The sequence below is a fragment of the Echeneis naucrates genome, chromosome 14, assembly GCF_900963305.1.
Source record: "Echeneis naucrates chromosome 14, fEcheNa1.1, whole genome shotgun sequence".
Lineage (NCBI taxonomy): Eukaryota > Metazoa > Chordata > Actinopteri > Carangiformes > Echeneidae > Echeneis > Echeneis naucrates.
Genome location: NC_042524.1, coordinates 11,573,544 through 11,597,344, shown reverse-complemented (window position 1 = coordinate 11,597,344; position 23,801 = coordinate 11,573,544). Strand labels below are relative to the sequence as shown.

Sequence of the window (23,801 nt, the reverse complement as noted above, 5' to 3'; positions counted from 1 at the left end):
GACACAAAGGTAGTCTATAATATATCCATCTGCATGGCAACAATTTCAACTGAAACAAAAATTACAATATTAATATTTCTTTGAATGCCTCTGGTAAATGTCATCATGTAAAGATTCATTGACCAGTTCAATATATATTTGATTTTTATGCAATGCATATTGCACAACAAATAGAGCACTTATTTCATCTCATGAAAATGCCTATATTCCTTTTTATACTGCATGACATCTAACCAGTTTCCAAAGCAGGCCTAGCCCTCATATGATTTATGTGTAAACACATCTCTACTCACAGGTAAAGGTAAATAGGATGGCAAGTACATGTGACAACCTTTTACAAAGTTTTTGAATTTTGGTTTAAAAATTAAAATATCTGATTTGTGCTGAAGTCATTAGCTCACATGAAAAGGAGACGTTTTTTCATTGGAACTCGGCAATAATTCCATTTGAACATTGCAAACACTTTTTTTTTTTTTTACAATAGCTTTAACTGGTACAAAAGTTTTCTGTTAATAAGGGAAATAAACACTCAGTTCAATATTGTTTGTCAAGTAGGAAACAATGTTCAAATATAATGTTATTACTTTGTTTAGCAGCCTGTTAACTGTATTAATGGTGTATAAGTGGGATAACATCCAGCGATGAGTGACAACATGTCATAACTGTCAGGTTGTGGAGGTTTCTTATATTGTGGGTGATGCTCCCTTGGAGTTAAACCATTACAGTTAAATCTTTAGATTTCTTTCTTTTATACAGTAGAGTTTTAATTATATTTCTCTTGTTATTTTCATTACTCTTGCATGTTTTTGCTCTTATATCAATCCTCGTCTCCATCGTCCGCCTGCATCTCCTCTTGTTGCTGCAGCTCGCATGCCCTTTTCTCCCGCTGTTTCTCCTGGATCTTCTTCATTTCGTCGGCATATTTACAGAAAGTATTCCCAAATTTGGACCACACTTTGTAGGGCACCGTAATTGAGTTGCGGTACGTTGGCTTCACCTCGCTTACCCTCATGAACACACCATACTTATTGGATCCGACGTCGAAGAAAAACCGTTTGTTGTCCACAGTCAATGACGACCCTTCGGGCAGCTCTGCAGGTTCGTCCTCCACACCGTAATCGTCAATAAGTTTAGCCAAAGCGTCACGAAACTCAATAAGTCCCTGGGCCGGCAGAGCAATCGTCTGGCCTTGCGTGGATCCCAAACCGGGCCCCCGGTTAACGGTCTGTCGGATCCTCAGAAACCGTCCCCTCTGGTTCTCTTTCAGATCCATGTAGTATTTCCGATTCTCTCGGACCAAGAACTCGCTCTTCAGTGCTCGCCTGGGCTCGTCTTGTACCATCCCCGGGTTGCTCGGACCCAGCTGGGCATAATGTTCGATGAAGTCCCCCAAATAGTCACGGAACTCGACTGCCACGGACATGGAGAGAGTGAGGCGGCTCTTGTTTCCACCGGCCCCGACTTCTGCTATCTTTAAGAAGCGGCCTTTGGCGTTCTGCTTAACGTCCAAATAGAAGCGTTTGTTCTGGATGTCAACTCGCTTCGACGCCAGCTCTTGTGTCTCATGCTGGAGCCCGGAAGCCGAGCCCGCCCCTCCTGTCGCTAGGTGCATGGACCCGAAGCCTGGGCCCGTGGCCGCTCCTCCCTGCTCACTTCCACTGTCTCTGTCCGCCATGATGCTGCCTGCCTGCCTTCTCCCTCTGTCTGCTGCAAAGCCACGGCCAGCCACAGCCAACGCCGGAGCTCTCGCGAGATCTACACAGATGTATAAAAACGAGGGAGACGTTAATGCAGAGCGAGGAAGGTGGACTTTCCCCTACAGATCACGAGCTTTACGTGTTGTGATGAACCGAAAGTAAAGGTTGGTCGCAGGAGGTACACTCTCACACTCCGGCTACTTTCATACTTGGCGATACTGCGTGTTAAAATGAAGGTGTTTTTTTTTCCATCTGTTGAGACCCTAGCTTGCCCTCTGTTCAACACGAGAGAGAGTCCTGATGCTTTTCTTCCAAAAACACAATTTAACATAGCTATTGCCTAGTAAAGATGTTACAAACAATGGCCTGGGTGACATTTCTCCCGCTCATAAACTGTTTCATTGATTTTTTTTTCCATCATTTTTTATTTATTTATTTTTTTACACGCACCCAAACAGGGTCACAGTTTAAGATTTTTTTTTTTAATCATAAGAAAATACTGTCTTGGTAATCTAGTAGCCTAACTTCAATTTGTCGTTTCGCGTCTTAATCTCCCCTCATTACAAATATATTTTTATCATTTACCTAATATCTAAAAAAAATATTAATAAGATGAGTGGTCGTTTCTTTTCTCCTCAGAGGCCTGGAAAACCAGTGGCTCGGGACTTGTAACAGATCCCGGTTTAACGAGTCCACTTCGCCTTGTTCAACTTTAAGGCAGTCAGCAACACAGAGGACGAGCAATATAATTTATTTCAAAATCTGGCACGTCTCCTGTTAATGAACAAATATGATCTTTTTTTTCTTCACTCTAAATTGGGATATATTACAGTTTGCTTCTTTACAACTTAATTTCAGATTTGTTGTCCGGGCATGGCTGTAAAGGGCCAGTAACCTTTTCACCGTTGGCAGGCCTAATAGATGTAAGAACTGTATTAGAGGATGTAAAGATAAGGTGTCATCCCAACATTGTGTATAGTTGATGTGACAAAAAAAAAGTATGAACCCTTACCTCTAGCTGGATTAAAAGCCCGACATATATCCGTCTTTTCAGTGGCCTTTCAATATTCAACATAGAAAGCGAGGCCGAGTAAAACCCGACAGTTATTTCTTCTCGTTGACCTGTGGCTGTGATCAGTTTGAATTGACCCCAGAAAAAAATATTTGCTATATCAAACCGTTCATATCAGTCACAATATCCGGCCGCTTATTTGTTCAATCCCTTTTTTGCGCCCGACTACCTCCACCCTGGGCCTAACGGTGGTGCGGAATATCTTTGCAGCCAAACACGACGGCGCACAGGAGAGTCATAAAAGGAAGAGTAGCATTGATTTTAGTGTCTGGCCTAACTGCGGCCCTCCGGTTGTGTGTGTCCCTACATGTCCAAGCCTGCCCGGAGGAGGAGAGAGGCTGCTGCCCATGGGCCTGGTTCTTCATCCCGCTGTCTGTCAGGACAACTGCTGGCGCATTAACAGCAGGAGCTGTTAACTGTGTTAGTTTCTCTTTTCCCTTTTTTTTCACAGCAGCATCAACCTTAAAAACTGCATCAGATCGACCTGCATGAAAATATTGTATGTAGGCTAACAGCAGATAGACTGACAGAGACCAGCACACTGAAGCATCTTGGACGTAACTGTCATACAGGCTTTTCAAAATTTTTATTTATTTCTGAGAAGGAATACTTTTAAAGCCTGCTAAACATGTACCTGTTGTTGGCCATGAGGGCTCATTGCCTGCTCCTGCAGATAGTTTTTCTGTGATAATAAATCCTCCTGGTCCTCCTGGAAACAAATTTGGTCGCGCAAACCTCTCAATCGTACCATCGGCTATAAAGGCCATAAAAAAAAGGCACAAATTCGATGGTGTAAATTTCCTCATGCATGTATGAAGCCCGCAGTCTTACCTGACCATTTTGCAAAAATTTCAAACAGCTATAGTTTCTGAAAAATATATAATCTATGCTATAAGAAAATGAAAAAGGAAGCAATTGTTTATTTTTTTTATGTATTGGTTTGATTACAGATAGATTATAGACGTTTGCAAATTCCAAGACTTTACACACTTATTGGTGATTAATGTCAGTCAATAAAATAGAATGAATATGTTTATGAGAGAGCCGTAAAAAGTCAGCATTAATATATGAGAATTTCATATATATTGTCGTCATTGTGGAGTCCCGGGCCACATATAGGCTGAAGCCTATCTGACATCCCTGTATGCGGACTGTATGCAGGGAAACATCTCTTATACCTCCTGAAAGTCTAAATAAACGGCATGGTTAGCACCTTGACCCTCTATACATTAGATGGTCACTTATGAGCCTTTAATTCAATATTCGTTGTGCGCCTATCAAAAATTTATCTTAAAAAATTCAGCAACAATGCTCAGCATTTAATTTATCTCAAAATAAGTAGATTATTCTATTTATGATGGGCTGGTCAATTATATAATTTTATTTGTCACATTTGTTTTCAATCGGCACATTCAATTTTCTTTTCATTAAATATATTTATAAAAGCGACAGAATCATAAAGAGTAAATTTATAAAGTGTCTGCTTTGTCAACAGAACATTTCTTCGGTGTATGTGTCTTGAAGGCTATTTTAAGGCCTTATTGGATTTCACCAGTACAACCACGGGTAGACCGTCCCACTTGTCTATCACACTTAAAATAATTTTTGAACGCCGTTTTATTTATATTGACTGTTGTCATGCAGTGAAATATTATTCCATAAATGAAAACGATTTGATGTTAATTGTTGCTTATATTTTTCTTAATCAATTCAAAGTGCTAAGGAACTTTTTTTAAATAAATAAATAGATATTCCCAAAAATAATTGAAAACATCGCACCTAAAGTCAATGGCCATATATGATGAAACAGTAACCAGTAGACGAGCATTTGACGTAAGAAATGGCGATGAAAGAAAGAGGTAATACATTTTTCTCAATTTTCTACTTGAAATTATTAGGCTCCTGAACTACAAAACGTGAAATTGTCTCGTATTAGAAGGACAAAATATTTGGATTAATTGCTAATAAAGCCGATATCGACCATCATACTTTTATTTCTCTACTAAAAATGTTGAAGTGACAGCATGGGCTACAGTTATTGAAGAGCATCGTAAATAAGACCTTTTCACATGTGCAATGGTGAGGCGAGGGAAGCTGAAATGAATTACCTTAGTTTATTTAATGTTTTCTAAAATTTTACTTGTTTATTTATTTATTTGGTACAAGCTTATTGTACCTTGCTCTGTGGTTAGATTTGTTATATTGAGGCATTCAAACATGGCGTGATCTTATTAATTCTCGATCAGCAACCGTCACTTTTCTCATAATGATTGGAGGAAATTGTTATCAATCTAAATAAGAGAGGTTAAGGTTCACTTAATCAGAGAATAAAATATATATATGTGTGTATGTATGTATGTATATATATATATACATACATACATACATACAGGCCTATGTTCTGATGTTCAAGGTGTCTGTTGTGTTTCACAGGGTTTTTTATGGAGAAAAGGGTGCTTTTTTTATCAGCATGGTATTATTTTCATACAGTTACTTTACTTAATTTCCCTTCTTGTTGAATTCTTTGTCCTCCTTTCTGTGCTTTAACATGACGCTCCTGTCACTCTTGTGGAGCGCTCCTTCCACAACCATGAGGATATGCCTATGTGTTAAATATTCTGCAAAAGAATAAGGACATTTATGTCAAACATATGTTAATAAAATTTAGGGGGGGGGGGACAAAACTTGTTGTTTTGTAACCAGGATAGGACGTCTAATAGTCATTTCTTCTCTTGGCCTTATGAGTCCATTAAAAATCCCAGCTGAATGTTTCATTCCACTTCCTTATTCAGAATCTCACATTATATGTCGTTATGCGTTATTTGTCCTCCTGTCTGTGGGAGATGGGTGGATGGATCAGAGCCAACCTGCCAATTTATTGAATCTGTCAACAATCAGTAGCTACTTGCCCTATCTTGCAGTCCTTTTCCCCCCAATAGTCATGAATTAAAAGAAAGAGTTCTAATCGGATGTCACGGCCACGTCCAACATTGAGATCCGCCTCAAAACGCTGCTGTCGCAGTTTCTAAAAGGCCGCAGCTGTGATCATCTCACAAAGTTTTGTCCTACATCCCAACACAGGAATGCTGCGGCGCCGCAGCACTATTAGTATTTCACATCAGACACATGGCCGCACGCTGCGTGTTATGCTTCTTCGGGAACTCTGGGAGGCAATGACACATTCTTGGCTGCATGTTGGGGCATTAAATGCTGCAAAACAACAGTAACAACCTGAATGGCATACATAAATAAAGCGTCATTTCACCAAGCCAGATCTCATAACACACCTACCTTTTCCCGTTCAGTCTGCTGGCGGAGCGCCTTACAGCCTCGACGGCGTGCCGCAGAAGACGAGACAAGGGAACAGACACATGTGAATTTGCCGGGAGGCCTTAATGACAGCACCGTACGGACTGCCTCTGCTTGCTGCACAAGATGGACAAGAAACGGCGAGTCGTGGCACAGAGAGCGACACACGCACGAGTTCAACGCCGCACGTTTCACCTGTGATGTCAACACGCACTGTGGGAACTCGGTGGAGGTGCGCCTCCTTTTGGTGTACTGGGAGAATCGCGGCTTTGCCTTCTCACAGTAACAGGTATGGCAACATTTGGCTGAACCGTAATGGAGGGCAACAACTAAAGAAACAATTTGGTATTGCTTCCATCAATACCATATTACAACTTACATGTTACAAGCTCCACTATATGGCACAAACCCTATGGCAGATTTTCAAAGGGATGTTACAATTTTACATTTGTGCACATAACCTCTGTGGCTCTGCTATGTGTTTAAGCATATTACTTTAGCAGTCACACAGTACGGTGTCTGACATCAGCTCTCTATAGGCTGCTTTTAGAGGCCCAGTAACCTTTCAGCACCTTGGAGAGCAGCCAAGTCTTGGTCAGTTTTGCACTACAGGAACGTAAAGGAGAGCAGAAGTAGCCTGAATGTGTGGCTTTGAGGGATTCTTCCAAAGTTTGTACTGTTTGTGGTCTGGATCATGTGCTCAGGACAAACCAATTTGTTGGATTACTTCAATATTAATTTGGAATTTATTGGTAAATATATAAACTGAAGGTCAGTGATATTATTCTGGTCCAGGCCGTTATTGTTGGATAGGATTCAAATGTGGTTCCAATGGTATGATTAACAGCAGCATTTACAGCAATTGTGTGTCAGAGAGCTCATAAAATCATTGTGGTCAGCAGATGTCGCTCTTGGTGAAATGTGTCAATACAACATCCTGTATCCGCATTCTATTTGGCATTTAGGCTGAACCAAACCAAACAAAACCAAACCATTACTTCGATAACTTGGCCTAATACTATTGATGGTAATCAAATTGTATTTTACAATCCTATGTTCGATTGTATTTATCAAACTGCTCTCCCAGAGGTATATCATGATGTCAACATATATTATAATTGTATAAAAACACGAGAGGCAATACTTTGACGGAATTTTCTCCGATCAGAGTGTTTGAAATATATTTTTTTTTCTGCTTTGTACGTTAATGTTGCAGCTGTTTTACCCGTATGGATTTGATGCGGTGCTTCAACATCAGTTTTTTTTTTAGAGGCAGAGCAGCGAATGTGACCTGAATACAGGGCATGACTTAATGGGATGAGACGCAAAACTCATTCAAAACAGTCTCTTGAAGAATCTGAAATGCTTTCGCAGCCTTAGTCATCGCAGCCATATGATTTCTCTAGGCCCACCGGAGTTTATGCGGCTGTATTTTTCAATGTGATCCTATTTTATTTTTGGAGTAATGCCTTGGCTACAGTAAGATGCCTTTTTGAGGAGGGACAGTCATGGATTTAGGATTTCGTTTGTCTCATTATAACGTGAGATCACCGCTGATAAAACACAATGGAGTGATTGACACACAGTAACCGGGTTTAGGGAGTGAGGAGATCGACCTTTTGGTCCATCGGTTGCCTGTATCTCTGCCTCATTCCTGCGTTTTTGTTGACAGAGCCTCTTGGCAATCGGCATTATTTTCCCTCCGTCTGTGGTTAGTGGGGGAGGCGGAGAGAGAACCGCGGTGGAAGGCGGCGTATTAGCGTTGTAGCTGCCGATCAGAAATGCCGTTTTATTTTTTGGAATGAAACGTGGCTTTTGTTTTGCGACCGGACTACCAAACTTGTGCTTCACTGCAGCATTTTGCGTCTTTTCCCTCCGCTGCAGATGATACAGAATAGCATCATAGCGGTACCCCACCACTGCAATTTTTGGGCAAAGATAAGAGTGGCGTCGTCTTGCAGTAAAGGCTACTATGGCAGCATAGGGGGCATCTTCTGGAGGGGATAATCCGCCAATTCGTTGCTTAGCGTATGTACCATGCCTTATTATTAGCTGAAAGCAGTGACTGGATTTGAAAGCCAGCATCATCCCGCGGTTTCCCCGTTTCAAAGCTGCTCTTTACCCACTGAAAATCACTCGAAAAGCAGCGAATCCCGATGGCATGGACACTTATGCAAGGTCTGCCGCGCTGCCGTGCTACTGGAGCCTACTTGCTGTCTCTTCATTCAACCCAGCTCCATCGCCATCGCCCCGCAGCCGAGAGAGCCCTGCCGCATCGCGACCAGCGACCACCGAGCCAAAGCAGGCGGCATGAGGCTTGATTCAGTACATTTATCCATGCTGGTCATCGGGGTCTCATTCGCCTGCTACTCCCCGAGTTTGAATTCCCTGCAGGACCAGGCTTACAAATCCGCCGTGGTGATCGAGGGCAAGGTGCAGTCTACGCCTGTGAACGTCTCCGCGGAGCCGTACCGTGTGAATGTCAAAGTGCTGGATGTTTGGCCCCTAAACAGTGGGGGTCTGGAGCGAGAACAGCTCGTCACCGTGGGGGAATTTGGATCTGAGGCTCCGTGCACCAAAGTGAAGAAGAACCACAAGTATATTTTTTTCATGGACCCCACTGACGAGCCCCTGGTTTTCAAAGCATCGTTTGCGCCTCTGGACACGAGTGGAAAGAACCTTAAAAAGGATGTTGGGAAGATCTTGTGTGAGGACTGCGGTAAGTTAATGTATTGTGGATTACCTGGGAAGTCCAACCCGGAAGAATATACGGTCTGTTAACAGCCCCCGACTTGGGGCTTTTGCAAACAGGCGCTCTAGTGAATGGTGGTTATTATGGCCACAGCGCGGTTTGGAGTCAGTGGGTACCAGGTTGGTGCCTAAGGGGCGTCTATGCAGCAATTTTCGACAACTCTCGCAGGCTCCCATAGCCCACATGATCAATCAAACTCTCTTTCTCGCTTTCTCTCTCCCATTCTCTCCCCTGAACTGCATCAGACATGCGCCTCGCACTGTTGCTTGTGAGGAATTGCAGTTGTATCGAACTATCTGCATCCTGCAAACCCGCATTATATTTTAAACGCTTAATGCACTTTTAACAATGCAGCTGTCACTTCCCTCTTTTATACATAGATTTTAGCATTACTGAAACGTCACAGCTTGTTAGGTGAACACTGGACATATGCATTTGATGGACTCAGCACCATTTCAGGACCAGGGACAGCGGCCTGTCTCGCTGGTATCACGTGTGCCCGAAGCGAACTGGTTCCCTGGCTATATTTAGGCTCACGCCCTGCTTTAAAGCTTTCATACCCTACACTTTGGCATAGTCTCTCGTCCCGACCTGTGGACACACAACCATGCTCAGTGCTGCCTAGCACTTTATCTTTTATTCCTAGTTTGCAATCAGTGCGGTCGTTGTGAAAAAAAGGGAAATTATAAATATTACCACACATCAATTTAGTCCCCCACCCGCCCCCCTCCCCCTTCATAGATTCATTTTCAAAAAGTTGGGGGTTCTGTTTTGTTTGTTAAATGACATCCGGGATGAGAAAATTTTAAACTGCATGAGACACATTTTATTCGTAGTAAGCCATTGTTTATTTATTAGTTTATTAATTATCACCAACAATATCCAAGTGGCTATATATTATTTAAACAGACTCTCTCGTTCTCTCTTTCTCTCGTCTCATCTTCATGGGTGGTAAGATTTAAGGAATGAAAATCAAGGTCGATCATATTGAATAGGCTATGGATCCCATTGATTAAGTACAATGCAGCATAGTGTTGCATCGGTGCAGACGACTGCACACAAGTAGCTCCATTCACGTGCATTTGTGCATGGATTCACTGACACATTTTCTGATGCAAAACTGCATTGCTTACTGACCGAATTTGTGGGATGGGTCGTTACTGCACTTGTAAGAGCCAAACAGCACCATTGCCATAGAGGTTTCTTGTTCTTGGGCAAAATGAGTTCTTCGCTTCTGTAATTGCAAAGAAGTGTCAGCAACTGGATGTTAATCATTTCCTAGTGCTTGCCATGCAGCCACTCTTTTACCTGTTTCTACAACTAATGTCCCATGTTGAGGCTGCTTGTCTTCTAAACTTTGAATGTCTTGAGCCAAATAGGTTATACGTCACAGATATAATAATAAAGCCTGTACACAGAGTTGCAATACCGCTCAAGTGTTTCAGTCGGGAACATGATGCATGATGTGTACCCTGTCCTGCTGCCTTTCTTAAATCCGCTTACCCTGTACTCTTGAGACTCAAATCCTCCCCCCTCGCCCCAATTTTGCAACACTCACTCTGGCTTTTAAACTCATCATCCCATTAGAGAGGTTACACAAAGTGGACCTCATTGCCTCTTGAGTCTCTTGAGCAGCCCAAACATCCCTTGCCAATTCTTCTGCCACTTACCAAAGCTTATCAGCGATGTGATCAGACTGACATGGCCACCTTACCGTGTTACCTGAGAAAATTGCCATGCCTTCTTTGTGGGCCTCTGTTGCTGTCTTTTATTCAGTTCAAGTTATCCAACAACATAGCTAATGCAAGACAGATATAACAGTCATTCCCTTGACATTTTCTTGTCCCTTTGAGCAGACTTAACAATGCTCTATTTACTGCTTCTTTCTGACATATTAAGTTCCCTAACATCAAATCACTGCATCTGTAATATTGGCCATCATGCACTCATCTTGAGTCTTGAATTGCTGCATATGCAGCTTTGTCTAAGCCCAGACAGTAAGTCCAGAGGACCTTTAGCACACATGCTGAACCTGCCTTATATCCATATCTCAGAGGGACAAAGCTTCCAAGAGTGTGAACCAGGGGATTGAATATAAGTGCTCTAGAGCTCTAAAAGTGATGCCGTTATTGTCTACTGCTTCCTAAGGCCTGCCTCAAAAACAATGCTTACAATCTGCACCGACTCTTCAGGACTCAGTCAGCTGGGATTGCTCATATACTGTTTCTCTGACATAGATGACAACAAACATGCAGCAACAGCAGAATTCAGCAAACTCTGGCTCAAATTAAGAGATTTGATTTCATATTTCATTTGAGATTCCTGGAAATGCTAATAACTGCTTAACGTAACTAGTGTAGTTCTGTCAGCTGCAGATTTGTGCTGTCAGTATCTCTTCTACCACACCCTAAAAGTGTTTAGCTGAATTCATATCTGGTGCTACTTTGGGACAATTTTGCTTTGTACTGGTGCATTATTACTCTGGAAGCAGCCATTAGAAGATGGTAAATTGTGGCCATAAAGGGATGCATACGGTCAGCAACAACACTCACTTAGGCAGTTGTATTCAAATGATGATATACTAGTATGAAAGAGCCAATAGCGAAACAAGAAATCATATTCCACACTATTACACCACCAGCACAAGCCAGAACACACAAGGCAGATTGGGTCCAATGATTCATGCTATTAATGTCAAATTCTTCAGACCAGCCTGCACTTTTCCAGTCTTCAATTGTTTTCTTGAGCCTGCAGTCTCAGATCTCTATTCTCAGGGGATAAGAACCTGACATAGTTTTCTGTTGTTGTAGCCCATCCACCTCCAGATACCCTATGCTGATTCTGAGATGTTTTTCTGCCCATAATAGTGGTTATCTATGCTAATGTAGCCTGTCAGCACCAGTGAGTCTGACCAAACCCCTTTGACCTCCTGCATCAACCACGTTTTTCTGTCTACAGAATGAATCAATGAGTCAATGAGATTGCATCAATTTGTCTTCATTTTGAAGAAACATTAACTGAGGTCCCTGACCTGCATCCATGTGGTTTTTCCAGATGATTGGCACGTTTGGATGATTGCATGAACAAGCAGGTGTACACGTGTTCCTTATGAAGTGCTCATTGGATGTATCCCAGTAGACCTGTTATATACATACATGAACCAGAAGGCCATCTTCTACATTCATGCATTTGTCCCTTTGTGGTGAGGTACTTCTAATCATTTTTGACACTGAGTGTTTTTTTTATGACAGAGGCTTGCCAAATGAAGCATATCCTGATTATCTTGTATAACTAAGCTTTATTGATCGTGCGCCATGTTACATCCTCACATTGCTTTTTTCTTTTTTTTTTCAATCATATGATGAGATGAGTTGACAGAAAAGAAATTTTTTCTCAGTTGGAATAGTCAGACATTTCTATTGTGCAGAATCCTAATTTCAAATGTGTCACATCTGCCTTTTAGCTTTGCATAACAACAGTGGTTATGTTCCTCAGCCTAAATTGTGTAAAAGTCTAAAAGCCTAAAGTGTATATAGTGAAAAAATGTGGTAGTTGAGGCCCATGGCTTTTTGTCTATTAAGCCACTCCATAAACGAGATGCGAATAATTGCCATTTGTGTGTACAAGCATGTGGTTGCATGCAGACTGCAGAGCACTGTATAAGTATGAAGGGGTCAAATTGTGTAACACAAAAAAGGTAATCTGAGTAGATAAATAACACCTCACCTTAAAGCCACTCTCATTCTTGTAATTATCAAATGTGCAAATCACTCTCACTGTGTTTATTTATCTGTTCATTAAGGTCATGCATTTCTGGGAAGCAAATGAATGTAGCAGTTGTTATGAATGCATACTTGATCACTAATCTGCCACTGTTAAGTCGCACCACTGTATGCAGGTCGCAGCTGCTGCATTGAGGTGGTAGACAGGGAGGATTATGCCCTGAGCTGTGCATCTTTCTGTGAACTGAGAGTGTTCCTGAGAAGAGCTAGACATAGAACTAGAATGACAGCTGCTGATGGTGATTGTGCTTAACCCACAAGTCTGTGGTAGTATGGATCATCATGCATCTACAGGTCAGTCAGTATACCCTAATGGAGCCATCCAGGGCAATTCAGCAAACAGTTGTCAATTGTGACAAAGATGCTCATTTACTGACATGAGCAGGATGTATGTTTGTTTAGATAAGGATGATGGAACTGTTTTCAACTGTCAGTGCTGTCGTGTCTGTAATCCAGGTTCAGGCTAATGGCTGACCAGCTGGAGGCATGAACTGTTTTAATGGAGGTGACACTATATGTTAATAGGGTCTGTTTTATGCTTTCAAAGGGTTACTTAAGTGGAATTTATTCCCTGCTTAATCTTAGCTTGGCTACTCTACTATGACAAGTTAGCATGATGTATATTTATAATATGTATGAAAAAAGGACATGGCTATTTTCAGTAATTGGCTGCTGATTTTCCTGCCCTATCTTCTCACCATTACTCAGCCTTGTACTCCACATTTCTAAAGAGAATTTTACAAGCTATTATTATGACAAAATGATGATCCTGGGTTTCTATCTTTTGTGCCCAGAAAAGTCACAATTCTGCAGTGACAGACCAATTTTCACGGTAGAGTTGAGGTTTACTGATTTAGTAGTTGGTACCTGTTTACAGACTGTTACACAGCAGATGTGTGATGAACATAAGTGGTAAACTAGGTGCCTTTCAGTCACTGAGCTATACCTGTACAAATGTCAAATGAGGGAGATGTCATCGGGTGTTGTTTGTGATTGTTGCCAACCAGAGTTATACCACAAAGTGTGTATATCTGGGACCAGGGTAAAAAAAACAGAAGCACCCTATGTTGATCTTCAATGCAGTGTGTTGCCTGGCAGTAATATTGTGTGAGCCAATACTTTGCCAAGTTTACTAATATCAGCTGATGCATTTATGTTATAAAGGCACTGTGGTGCTTTTAGGAATGATGCATGTCTGATGAGGTTAAATGACTAATACAGAATTCAAATTCCTGATCTAATTCCGTTTTGGTCTGGGATTTTCTTTCAGGGGCTTTTACATTCAGCAGCACTGTTAAACTGCATCAGCCCAGGCTTCATAAAGGTTATGCATGTAATAAATCAAAAATGGGTTTAAATGAGTTGAATCACCTGTACAATATAATGATTTGTCTTCATATTTCATCCTCAAACAAATTTAGATTTAAACAGTTTCTTTTGTGTTTAATTTGTTGTTTATTTTTTCTGTATGTTTTTCATTTCTTTTGATGCATAGGAACAGCACAACAAGCTGACATATTCTAGTTGTTGTAGCTAACATGTAAGCAAACAGTCATTGAAGTCACCAGTGAGATCTGAAGAAACCTTTCTGGATGCCAAAGTATCTTTAGGCATCTGTAGTAGTCCCACTGGCTTGTAGTTGTACCTGACATTGCTCTTCAGATATTTTTTAACAGACAGCTGCCCTGTACAACCTGCTAATATAGAGCAACACTAGCATTATCGTGATGTAAGGTTGCAAGATATTATAAATACTTTTCATCGATATTGTAATTAAATATTATGTATAAAACATAATTGGAATAATTATTTCAGAGTTTCACCATCACATATTTTTATTTATTTATTTATTTAGTTTAAACAATGAGGATGCAGTTTTTGTACCAAACAAGCATTTACCATTGTAGGATGTGATTTGTAGGCTCGGGCATTTCTATTAACATTGCACAATAATGCTGTGATACATTTGACCTTTAGCCAAAAAAAATCATAGTTCCTGCGATTTGTTTATTCATATTTTTTTGGGGGGCTTTTTTGTGATTACTTTATGGTTGCATTTCCAATATTCACTCTCCTTTAGTGTTTTCTTCGGGGGGGGGTGGGGTTTGGGTTAAGTGTCAAAAAAAATTCCTCCACTAGTTTTTGGTTGGTTGTTCATCATCTAGGTAGTTGGTAACTGTCTGCTGTTTGGTACGGGACAGGCTTGCATGATTGTGTTGCTTCAGCTTGTTGATTCATTTTCAGTAAGAACAGCTACCTCGTGTGCCTGTAACAGCAAATCTGACTAGTGTAGAGAATGTTGAATCAAACTCCCTGTGGCTAAAATTTTTTAACCACTAATGACATTCGGAAGTCAATTATGGCATTAAGTCATCTCTTTTGCAGATAATATAAAATAATCTCATGTAGCCACCTCTGTCTTGTTTGCAATGGTTTAGAGGATGGATGACACAGTAGTTGGAAGAGAACTGAGGAAAAAAAAATCATACTTGGTAGCCCATTAAAACATTGCAAGAAACATTATTTCAAACCAGCTAAACTTCTTAGTTTTGGATTTGAGTGTTTTCCAAATCACTGACAGTTGAATGCCTTCATGTCCAGAAACTTGACATGTGTTGTGAAATGAAAATTCCCACATTTCCATGTTATTTGTAATATGATGCACCATGATAAGACAAGCACAGGTGTGATAAAGCCTGAATGCACAACAACAGAGCACATGCTCACCTAAATGGAATGCAGCCATTATAAAGACTATTAGTTGCACAAGATGTCTGCCTTGAGAGAAGTCTAAGCAGCTTTTCTGGTATTTCACACTAGCTGACCTCTGATGAAGAGATCGAGAATGTGATAATGACAGTGTCACATCACAAGCACAGTATTGTGGCAAGGTTTAATAGTGATGCTGCCAATATCCAAATTTAGAAAAAAACAGAGCTTATCAGTGTCTTTTTGGGTGTTGTGATTTAAAAAAAATCTCAAACTATGAGAATTCCATGAGCAGGAATTATGTGCATGGAGATTTTCAGGATTACACACCAAAATATCAAAAACACAGTTGTGTTTTGATAGATTATGGTAAACCAAACCTTGGATTATACTGTACATACTCTTATCACAAAAAGTTTTGGATTAACTACAGAGCTGCCTGTGGAGTAAGACAAGCTCAGGACAAGACATCAAACTAAGTTGTTATCATCCCATAATTCTACTTTAATGTGCTGCACTACAAAACTAAAGTACTAGCAGTTTAGTTCTACATGAGTGGTTTACCCATTCTGCTGTGACAGATACTGTATTTTTCACAGTTTTGAATGTCTGTTGAGCATGCCCTCTGATTCGCACACCAAAGCAATGCTTTGGATGATTATACATTTCCATGCTGTAATACAGAATTCTGGGCTCAAGGAGAATAATGGGCTTACTATAAGTTCAGCTGGATAAGAACTATGAGAACAAGTCTGCAAACTAATGCAGTGTAAGGCTTGTGATTTATATCAAATTAATCACATGCTCCACATAACTGCAAATTGTTCCAGTGATATTTTCAAAGAATTTTAATTATTTTTTCAGTGCTCGGGCAGGGGAGGTTTTGCAACTAGCAGCCACAAAAGTCATTAGAGGGGTAAGGAAGTGAAACAGCTTGTTGTTGTTTGTTGCTTCCATTAAAACATGATTTCATAAAATCTGACAGAAATGTATAAATGTGCATTAAATATATGTTTTATCACCTCGCAATAACTTCAATTTGTTCAGTGTTCATTACTATTTATTTCATATTGTTAGTATGCATTCAACATCATTAAGTGGTGAACAGTTCTTTGGGAACTGAATGAGAGCCATGCTCTTTTTATGAAAAAGCAAATGCATTTGCAACAAACCAGAAAAGAAGGTCACCATCATCTTTTTATGTTTACAGTAAAGCTTGTGTTTTATATATCACTCTTGCCTTGTGTCTAAAATAACCAAATCACCCAGAACACTGGTGCAAAGCTGAAGCTTGCAAACAGCTGTCTGAAGTCAGCCATCAGAGCGAAGTTGGGTCTGGTGCTGGTGGTGTGAATGCAGATTAGTTTTACAATTTGTACATAATGTCACAACCAATAATCTCCATTAATCTCTGGCTTGAATTTATAAAATGGGATGAAAGCTGCTTGTGCATCAGCCAAACTGTTTGGTACAGAATGTTACTATTTCAGAGTTCAATCACACAATCAACCATACCAAATAATTTGAGGTGCATATGATATTTCTAGAAAATTTTGTGCACTACACCTTATTTAGAGTGAGCTATTTGTTCACAGAGAACAGAGAGAAACACAGTGTGAGATGTTTTAGTTGCAATAGAAGAACACTGTAGTGATAGATGTTTTTCTAAGTTATGTCCGAAACTGACATAATTTTTATACACTGATGAAAAAAAGTCCTTTATATAGTTCAGTTATTTTTGGCTGTGTCCATTTATCACTTTAGGCTACTGTTACTGCCCTGCAAAAAACATCTGTTTGTGCAACAACAGACAGACCTATATTTACTTACTGTTGCTGTACACTCACTATAAATCCAGCACCACTGAGATAAAAAAAAGTAAGGAGAACTTACAGTAAATGTCATACCAAACAGAACAGCAGTAAAACATTAGTTTATACTGTGCTTCTTTGCCTTCCTGAAGAATGTAGCCTTCACCACAATGAGGCAGTATATGATCAGGATCAGGAAGCAGGACAAACACCGAAAAGTTGAAAGGGATGAGTCCGTTGGGAATGTCACAGCAGTTGTTAGACTCCCAGTCCCTATGCTTGGAGCTGTGTCAAAAACACTCAAAAGCCCACAGTCACTGTACCGTCCGGAGCATATGTACAGGAAACAACTGTGAAAGTCTGCCATTTGGATTTTACTTTGTTCACTGAAGGAAGCCATTTCTGGAGTTAGACCTCTGCTGTTAATACTGCAGTCTTCTCTGAGTGGATGTGTTTGTGACTAAACCGACCAGAATGGGGTGCCCCCAGGGAGAGTCTATCATTTACAGTGTAAATGGCCACAGTCACACCACTGGCTGTGGTCAAAAAGATGCCCATCATTAAGTCTGAGCAGCTGTGTGGATTAAAATGTTCATATCTGCCCCTAGTGAACACTTCTAAATAAGACACATTAGATATGGTTGATGCCTTACAAACATGGGAATACAATTTTTCCTTCGCTAATCACAAGTAGTTCTGAACTGTAGAGGGTAGGTGCCAAGTTTAAATATCACTTAAGACAAATCACAAATGAGAGTGGCATGAAATGCACAAAAGCTCCTTGATAATTTCCCCTTTAGATCTTTTTCTCATCCCAAGCCAATGTCTAACATGTTGATATTAGCCTGATTTTTATCACTTATATCCTACAGCTTTGTGATGGCAGGTTAAGTTTACTCTCTGTTTTGAATCATTCAGTAATTTTCAGCTATCTTGGGCTGCAATACCCCTCCTTCACAGGTTGCAGCCAGTGCATGTGATTAAATATTTAAAAGATTTTTTTCTGTGCACAGCATGAAAGGTTGTCAACAAAATTAACCCTTTAAAGTTGGAAATGGAATTGAAGCAGAAATCCAAAGGGGCCTGAGTGGAAAAATACAAGTAATTGGTAAATATGAAAACTAAATAAACATTACTGTACAATATGTCAGTATACAAGAATGTGATCGCTTAATGTTGTACAAATCAAATTTGTTTGTTTTGACATCATTTACATTCAGTAATTGTTCAAACTGCTTACAGTTGTACATACATTATATAGCAGTTGACTAATAGTTGAAAGAAATAAACTACTAGTATTTTATTTCACCTTGTTTCATATAGAATTGGCTTTGTTTGGATGTATCGACAGCTTCACCCTAGACCCTTGGTCCTGCTATCCAGCTCTGAGTGCATGTAAATGGCATAAGTCCGAGAAACACAGGTAATCTCATTTTTCAATTAATTGAAATCTGAATAAGCCACTTTGGTCTGTCAAATATGTGGTTTCTGTGGCATGTAAAATATTTTTCTTCCCACTTCTAGTGCCTTTTGTCTCTGCTAATTCAAACTGACACATGGTTGGATTCGTATTTGATAGGTGCTTTTTAGTATTAGTATAATTACCTGTAAAATCAGGCTTGTTGTCAGGATGTCACAATCACACAAATTACTGTTGAGGTCAACGTTGTTTTGGCTTGTTGGTGTAGAGGTAACCTACTATTGCTCAGTTCAAGGAGGGAGGGTGCTGCTGTCGGGCATAAATTTCTGTTGTTTCCCTTGTAGATCTTTTTAGCTTTAGGCACAACACCAAGACAACACATTCCATAATATTCCATAAACAGGCTTATAGATGACAACAGGGATCCTCAATCACAGGGCATCCAAGGTTTGTGTAAACAGCTTATCTCAATGTCAACATCAGCTACAGTTTATTCATAGTTCAATGTCACGGCGGATTTTTAAAAAAATATGGGTATTGTCCTGTTGAGCATGTCAAGTAATTATCTGAAAGTGGATTTAAATTTGAACAATGTCACTATTTCTATAATTGTATTTTGTATATTTGAAATATAATGAGGAAAAGCTAATAATAACTCCCGCATTTCTTGACAAATTATGATGATGTTCTTGTAACAAGGCAACATCTTCAACTGCACAGAAATACCGGTGACATTATTACTGAGTTTCCTCATTGTAAGAAGTAGATCATACATAAAATGTGTCTGCATATGCTTCTCCAATGCAGCATTACCCCACCAAGCTGTCACTGAGGTAAATTCTCAGGAAGCAGCATGACACTGAAGGACAGTGCCGGAGATAACCTTTCACTGCAGACTCTCCCTGGCTCTCTCTCTCTCATTTAATATAGGCCCCGGGCCACTGCTTCACTCTCACCATGCGCCAGTTTCTAGTCCTCTCCTGGTTTCATTTGAAGAGGTGGGCATTTGTGTTGCGTTCTGATTTGATTGCAGAAATCACAGTTTTCTGGCTGTTTATAGATCATGTCATGGTTAGAAAGTTCGTTGTTGTAACACAAGAGACTGAAAATGGCCTGCTAATTATGTTCAGTTACAAAACTACGTTTAGCCACATGTTCTCAGATTAGTAACTTTACAGCATCTTAAAATACATATATAACTATAAACTAACATGGTTTCTTTTGGGTGTTTAACCAAAAGTTTTGGTTGATAAATTCTACTTCCTTACCGGTTTTCGTGAGGAATTAACAATTTTAGCAATTTTTCCATACCTTATGTAGATGATGCCTGCCAGTACCTGGGTGTGTTTGTTTGGGTAATTGTATGAATATCTGTGAAGGAAGTGCATTTGCCATAGTTCTGAGTTGGCAAGCATATGCATGTTTTCCTGCGTCATTTGTGAGATGGCAAATTTCAAGCATGATTAGTACACTGATACGAATTTTTGCAAAATAAAAGTGTAATATAACTATCAGTTATGAATGTCAAGGGAAAACTGACAGTGTCCATGACAGGAACTTCAACAAAAAGGGAACAAAAGGACCATGGGAAGGGCAACTGTGTTTGTGTGCCGCGTGCTGAGGTGTTGAAAAGAGGGGCTGCTGGCACTCCCGCTGGGCGCCTCCCGGTGTGTTTAAGGGACGTGTCCGGCCATGTTCACCCCACACACACAGCACATATCCTGAGAGAAGGTTTGTTTCCTCAGGTATGTTGTAGGTGTGGATTGATGTGTGTCTTAACACGAAAAGACTTTAAACACAATGGAATGGCTTGTTAGGAGTCTTCGGAGTGGACCAAGGCAAAAATTTTGTTTCCCTCAACAGTGTAGGGGTCTCCTGCTTAGTTCAGGATTGTTTTAGAGTTAAAAAACAACAACATATTCATGTCAGAGTGAAGGTGTGTTTCCTAAGTCTGTGGCCTATTCTTGAGTGTTCCCATTCTGAATGTAAGACAGAGGAGGAGCTGATCAAAGATTAGGACATTGCTGACTCACTGAGGAATCACTTGTAAACAACTACGCACACGCATTTCTGAATATTTACAATAAATATGTGGACATTTGGACACATTTGATCTCACTACCACCCCCCCATGGGATGACCAGATACTTGACACCCACTCTTGCAGTGACTCTCACAGCACGGGCCGTCTGTGTTTCTAAAATCTATGTGTCATCAAGTTGTAAAGACTTGGAGCTTTTCCAGAGTGAATGATTTTGGGAAAGTAAAGGCTAGTAAATCCCCCACAGGAGTAAATTCATATTTATTCGAGTAAGTAAGGAACACACCTCAGTGGCAAGATTCACAGGCAAAATACAGTACAAGGGATACATATTGTGAATGATTCATTATTAAGCACCAGTAATTAAAGATAAACCCTTTGTGTCTGTCTGTGATCACTCTTGCATGTATGTGTGTGGGGGGGGGGGTGTGTTTTGGTTGTAGGCTGTTACTCTATCCTTTACCCTTGCTTTCTTCTGACCTTCTACCAGTGCTCCTGCTCATTATTGTGTTGCTCTAATCTGGAGGGGACAGGACTGGGTGCAGAAGTGTATTTATCTTCCTGCACAAATAGGACCTCTTTCCGTCTGGTCCCTGCTCAGCTTGTTGTTGAAAGATAGTGAGCAGTGTAGAGTAAGCTTCACTATGTGCGTACATTTGTGTGTGTGGGTGCTTGTGTGTGTGGGTGTGCACATGGGTGAACTGAGATGTGTCCCAGCTGGCCCACAGACCAGCACACTAACCATCACCTCACTGCAGCAAATGCAGACAAAAGAGGAATATATCTCCCTTGTGATATTGATACCCCTTAACTCTGGGGGTGTTTTGCCCTAAATGAGAAAGCAACATTCCTCACTGTGGTCTGTTATACAAGTAAAAGCCAGTAAGATCAGTATTACAGAAAGTCCCTGTAGCGTGAGCCCTGTAGCCCCGTTTCCGCTTTTTCTCCATCACATCTGTTGGGATGTGTACTTTTGCTACACATTGTCTAGGCATGTTTCTTTTCATTCCCTTGTTTTCTCCATGACATGAGGCTTCCAAGCAGGCATTTCTCTTACTGCAACTGCCATGGGCCAGTAAACAAATATAGACAAGTCAGAATTACAAAATAACAAAATGTACCTGAAAAATTATACAAAGGCTTTAGTCTCATATTTTCCTCCCAAATACCATTCAGTTAGAAGTATCGACCTCCGTTTTACCCTGTGGTCAGTGAGTTTCCACTAACCTGTACTCCTCTGCCTTGGCACCTGATCCACACAAGCATAGTTTAGCATTATATTATTACTACTTGGCTTTTTGAGCAACAATTCACTCTCTGTTGGCTAAAACTCAACTATTAGATTTTAAGTTCAAGCTTCGGTACTGCTCCTCCATCCCTAAGCTGCTCATTAAAGCTTTAGCTAGCTTTGACCTCCTTCTTAGTATGTGCGTTGTCCATCACTGCTTGTGCTTGGCAATAGATTCAACTGCTTCTACAGGGGTGGAAAGGGTTTCGTGCGCCTGTGCAGTCATTCTGTAGCTCTAAGATGACCCACCACAGCCCTGGATTCCTGTTAGCCACTTCTGGCTTGCTAGACCACAATGTGAGGCCATCCTGGCACTGTCAGCTGGGACCACTCTCTTGCCCACTTATCAAGTTCACTCAATTTGAGACCGCCTTGATGTGGGCTTATGCCGCCAGAGTATGATCTAAGCTTACACATGCGTAGTGGCCTGTTTTCCAGGAAAAGCCTACATTGGTGAAAAACAAACAAAGAGATAAGAAAGGCTTGTGATAAGCCCAAGCTCAGCTCAAGAGGCAAAAACAGAAATGCAAATGATTTGACCAAGGAGCTGATTTCACTCTGTGTGAAACTCCTCAGTGTCCTCATTGTGACATGTTTGTGTTGCTCTAAAAGCACATTCTGGAGATAAAGGACAAGCGCAGAGCGCTGAAGGAATTTGATTTGATGTGAAGAATGCAAAGCAGAGAGCGGATGCACGTATGTTTTTGAATGGGAGAGCGGTTGCTGATAAGACCCCAACCTTCCCATGTTTTTCCTTGTGTCAATTTACATTTCTGGCATTTTAAGTTCATTTTTACGATGTATGACAAGTGAATTGATGATAATCAATATAATCTATAAGATATTTTAATGTTTAAGCACTATTACAGTCAAAAGTTGGCTCAAAAAAACAAACCGAAGGTTAGATTGAGCTCATGAACAATAAAGTAGTTTATAGATAATTATTTATGATATTTGCATTTGTTGGATTGTTTGTTGCATTTGTTGCAATTTTAATGTTAGAAAAATAAATTAATATTAAAATAATATGAAAAATGTAAAACATAGCTGGAAAACATCACTCAGTTGGTTTTAAGAGTGTAAAATGTGCGTAATGGGAAAAAACCACACACAACAGGTGTTGTGCTGTTTTTCAGATGTGGTATCCTAACAGCCCCCCCCCCTTGCTCCGGGGAGATGGTTTGTATTAAGTGCACCATGAGTGGAAAACAGGTCCATTTTGAATGCATCTGTGGCCCATGTGTTTCTTCTATTTACATTTGGATGCACCTGTGTGTTTGTATGCGTATGCGTATGTGCGTGTTTGAGGGGGTATGTTTGTATTTGAGTGTGACATTGTATACTTTGTCGGCCTGAGGACTCTTAGATTGAGCGTGTGTTGTTCTCTCTGGTGAGAGCACACATATGTGTTTGCGTGAAGACCTGGTTCTATGTGGGTGTGTGTTTGATAAACTGTTAGAGCATGTGGGAGACTGTTTGTCTATTCATCTGGGTGATAGCGGGAGAGAATGAGCAGAATGAGGAGGTGGAAGAGATCTGCTTCCAGCCTCTATCTTCAACTCAATCTGCTCACAGTCACACAAACCTCTTTATCGCTTCCTTAGACAGAAAGGAGGGAGACGGGCAGAGAAAGACAGCCAGAGACACTGAGACTCCTAAAAATGTTTAAAAACAGGAAAAATACAGAGGCAGAGAGCAGTTGAGATTTTCAGTCATAAAACCTTAAGAAGACAGAGAGGATTTTTGTTTAAGAGGATCATCAAAGTCATGCTCAGACAGCATCTGTCATTAAAATATTTTCTTTATTTTAGTATTAGTGCTGTTATTAGTTGTTGCCCAAATGAAAGAATTTATTTAAGGGAAGAAAGATATGTAGAAAATGAAGATGTACCACCATTGCTATTGGTAAGCATTTTCAAT

The 23,801-nt window shown here is 40.4% G+C and overlaps 2 protein-coding genes across 2 annotated transcripts in view; one reads left to right on the top strand and one right to left on the bottom strand.

The window, feature by feature from the left end:
- Positions 1-437: 437 nt before the first annotated feature.
- On the bottom strand, positions 438-6,191 carry puraa (purine-rich element binding protein Aa). Its single transcript, XM_029519023.1, has 2 exons — positions 6,061-6,191; positions 438-1,755 (listed from the first exon to the last, which is right to left on the bottom strand). Exon 2 carries the CDS (start codon positions 1,673-1,675, stop codon positions 818-820), a length of 858 nt encoding a protein of 285 aa, XP_029374883.1. The 5' UTR covers positions 1,676-1,755; positions 6,061-6,191; the 3' UTR covers positions 438-817.
- Positions 6,192-8,385: 2,194 nt separating this feature from the next.
- nrg2a (neuregulin 2a) overlaps positions 8,386-23,801 on the top strand; it is a 64,886-nt gene continuing 49,470 nt past the window's right edge. The window contains exon 1 of the mRNA XM_029518771.1: positions 8,386-8,797. Coding sequence (XP_029374631.1) covers positions 8,389-8,797 — 409 coding nt within the window. The 5' untranslated portion in view covers positions 8,386-8,388. The remainder of the gene's footprint in view (positions 8,798-23,801) is intronic.

What these genes read in the sequence shown, in the direction of transcription:
- puraa (XM_029519023.1), bottom strand. Translation starts at nt 1,675, where the DNA reads ATGGCGGACAGAGACAGTGGAAGTGAGCAGGGAGGAGCGGCCACGGGC.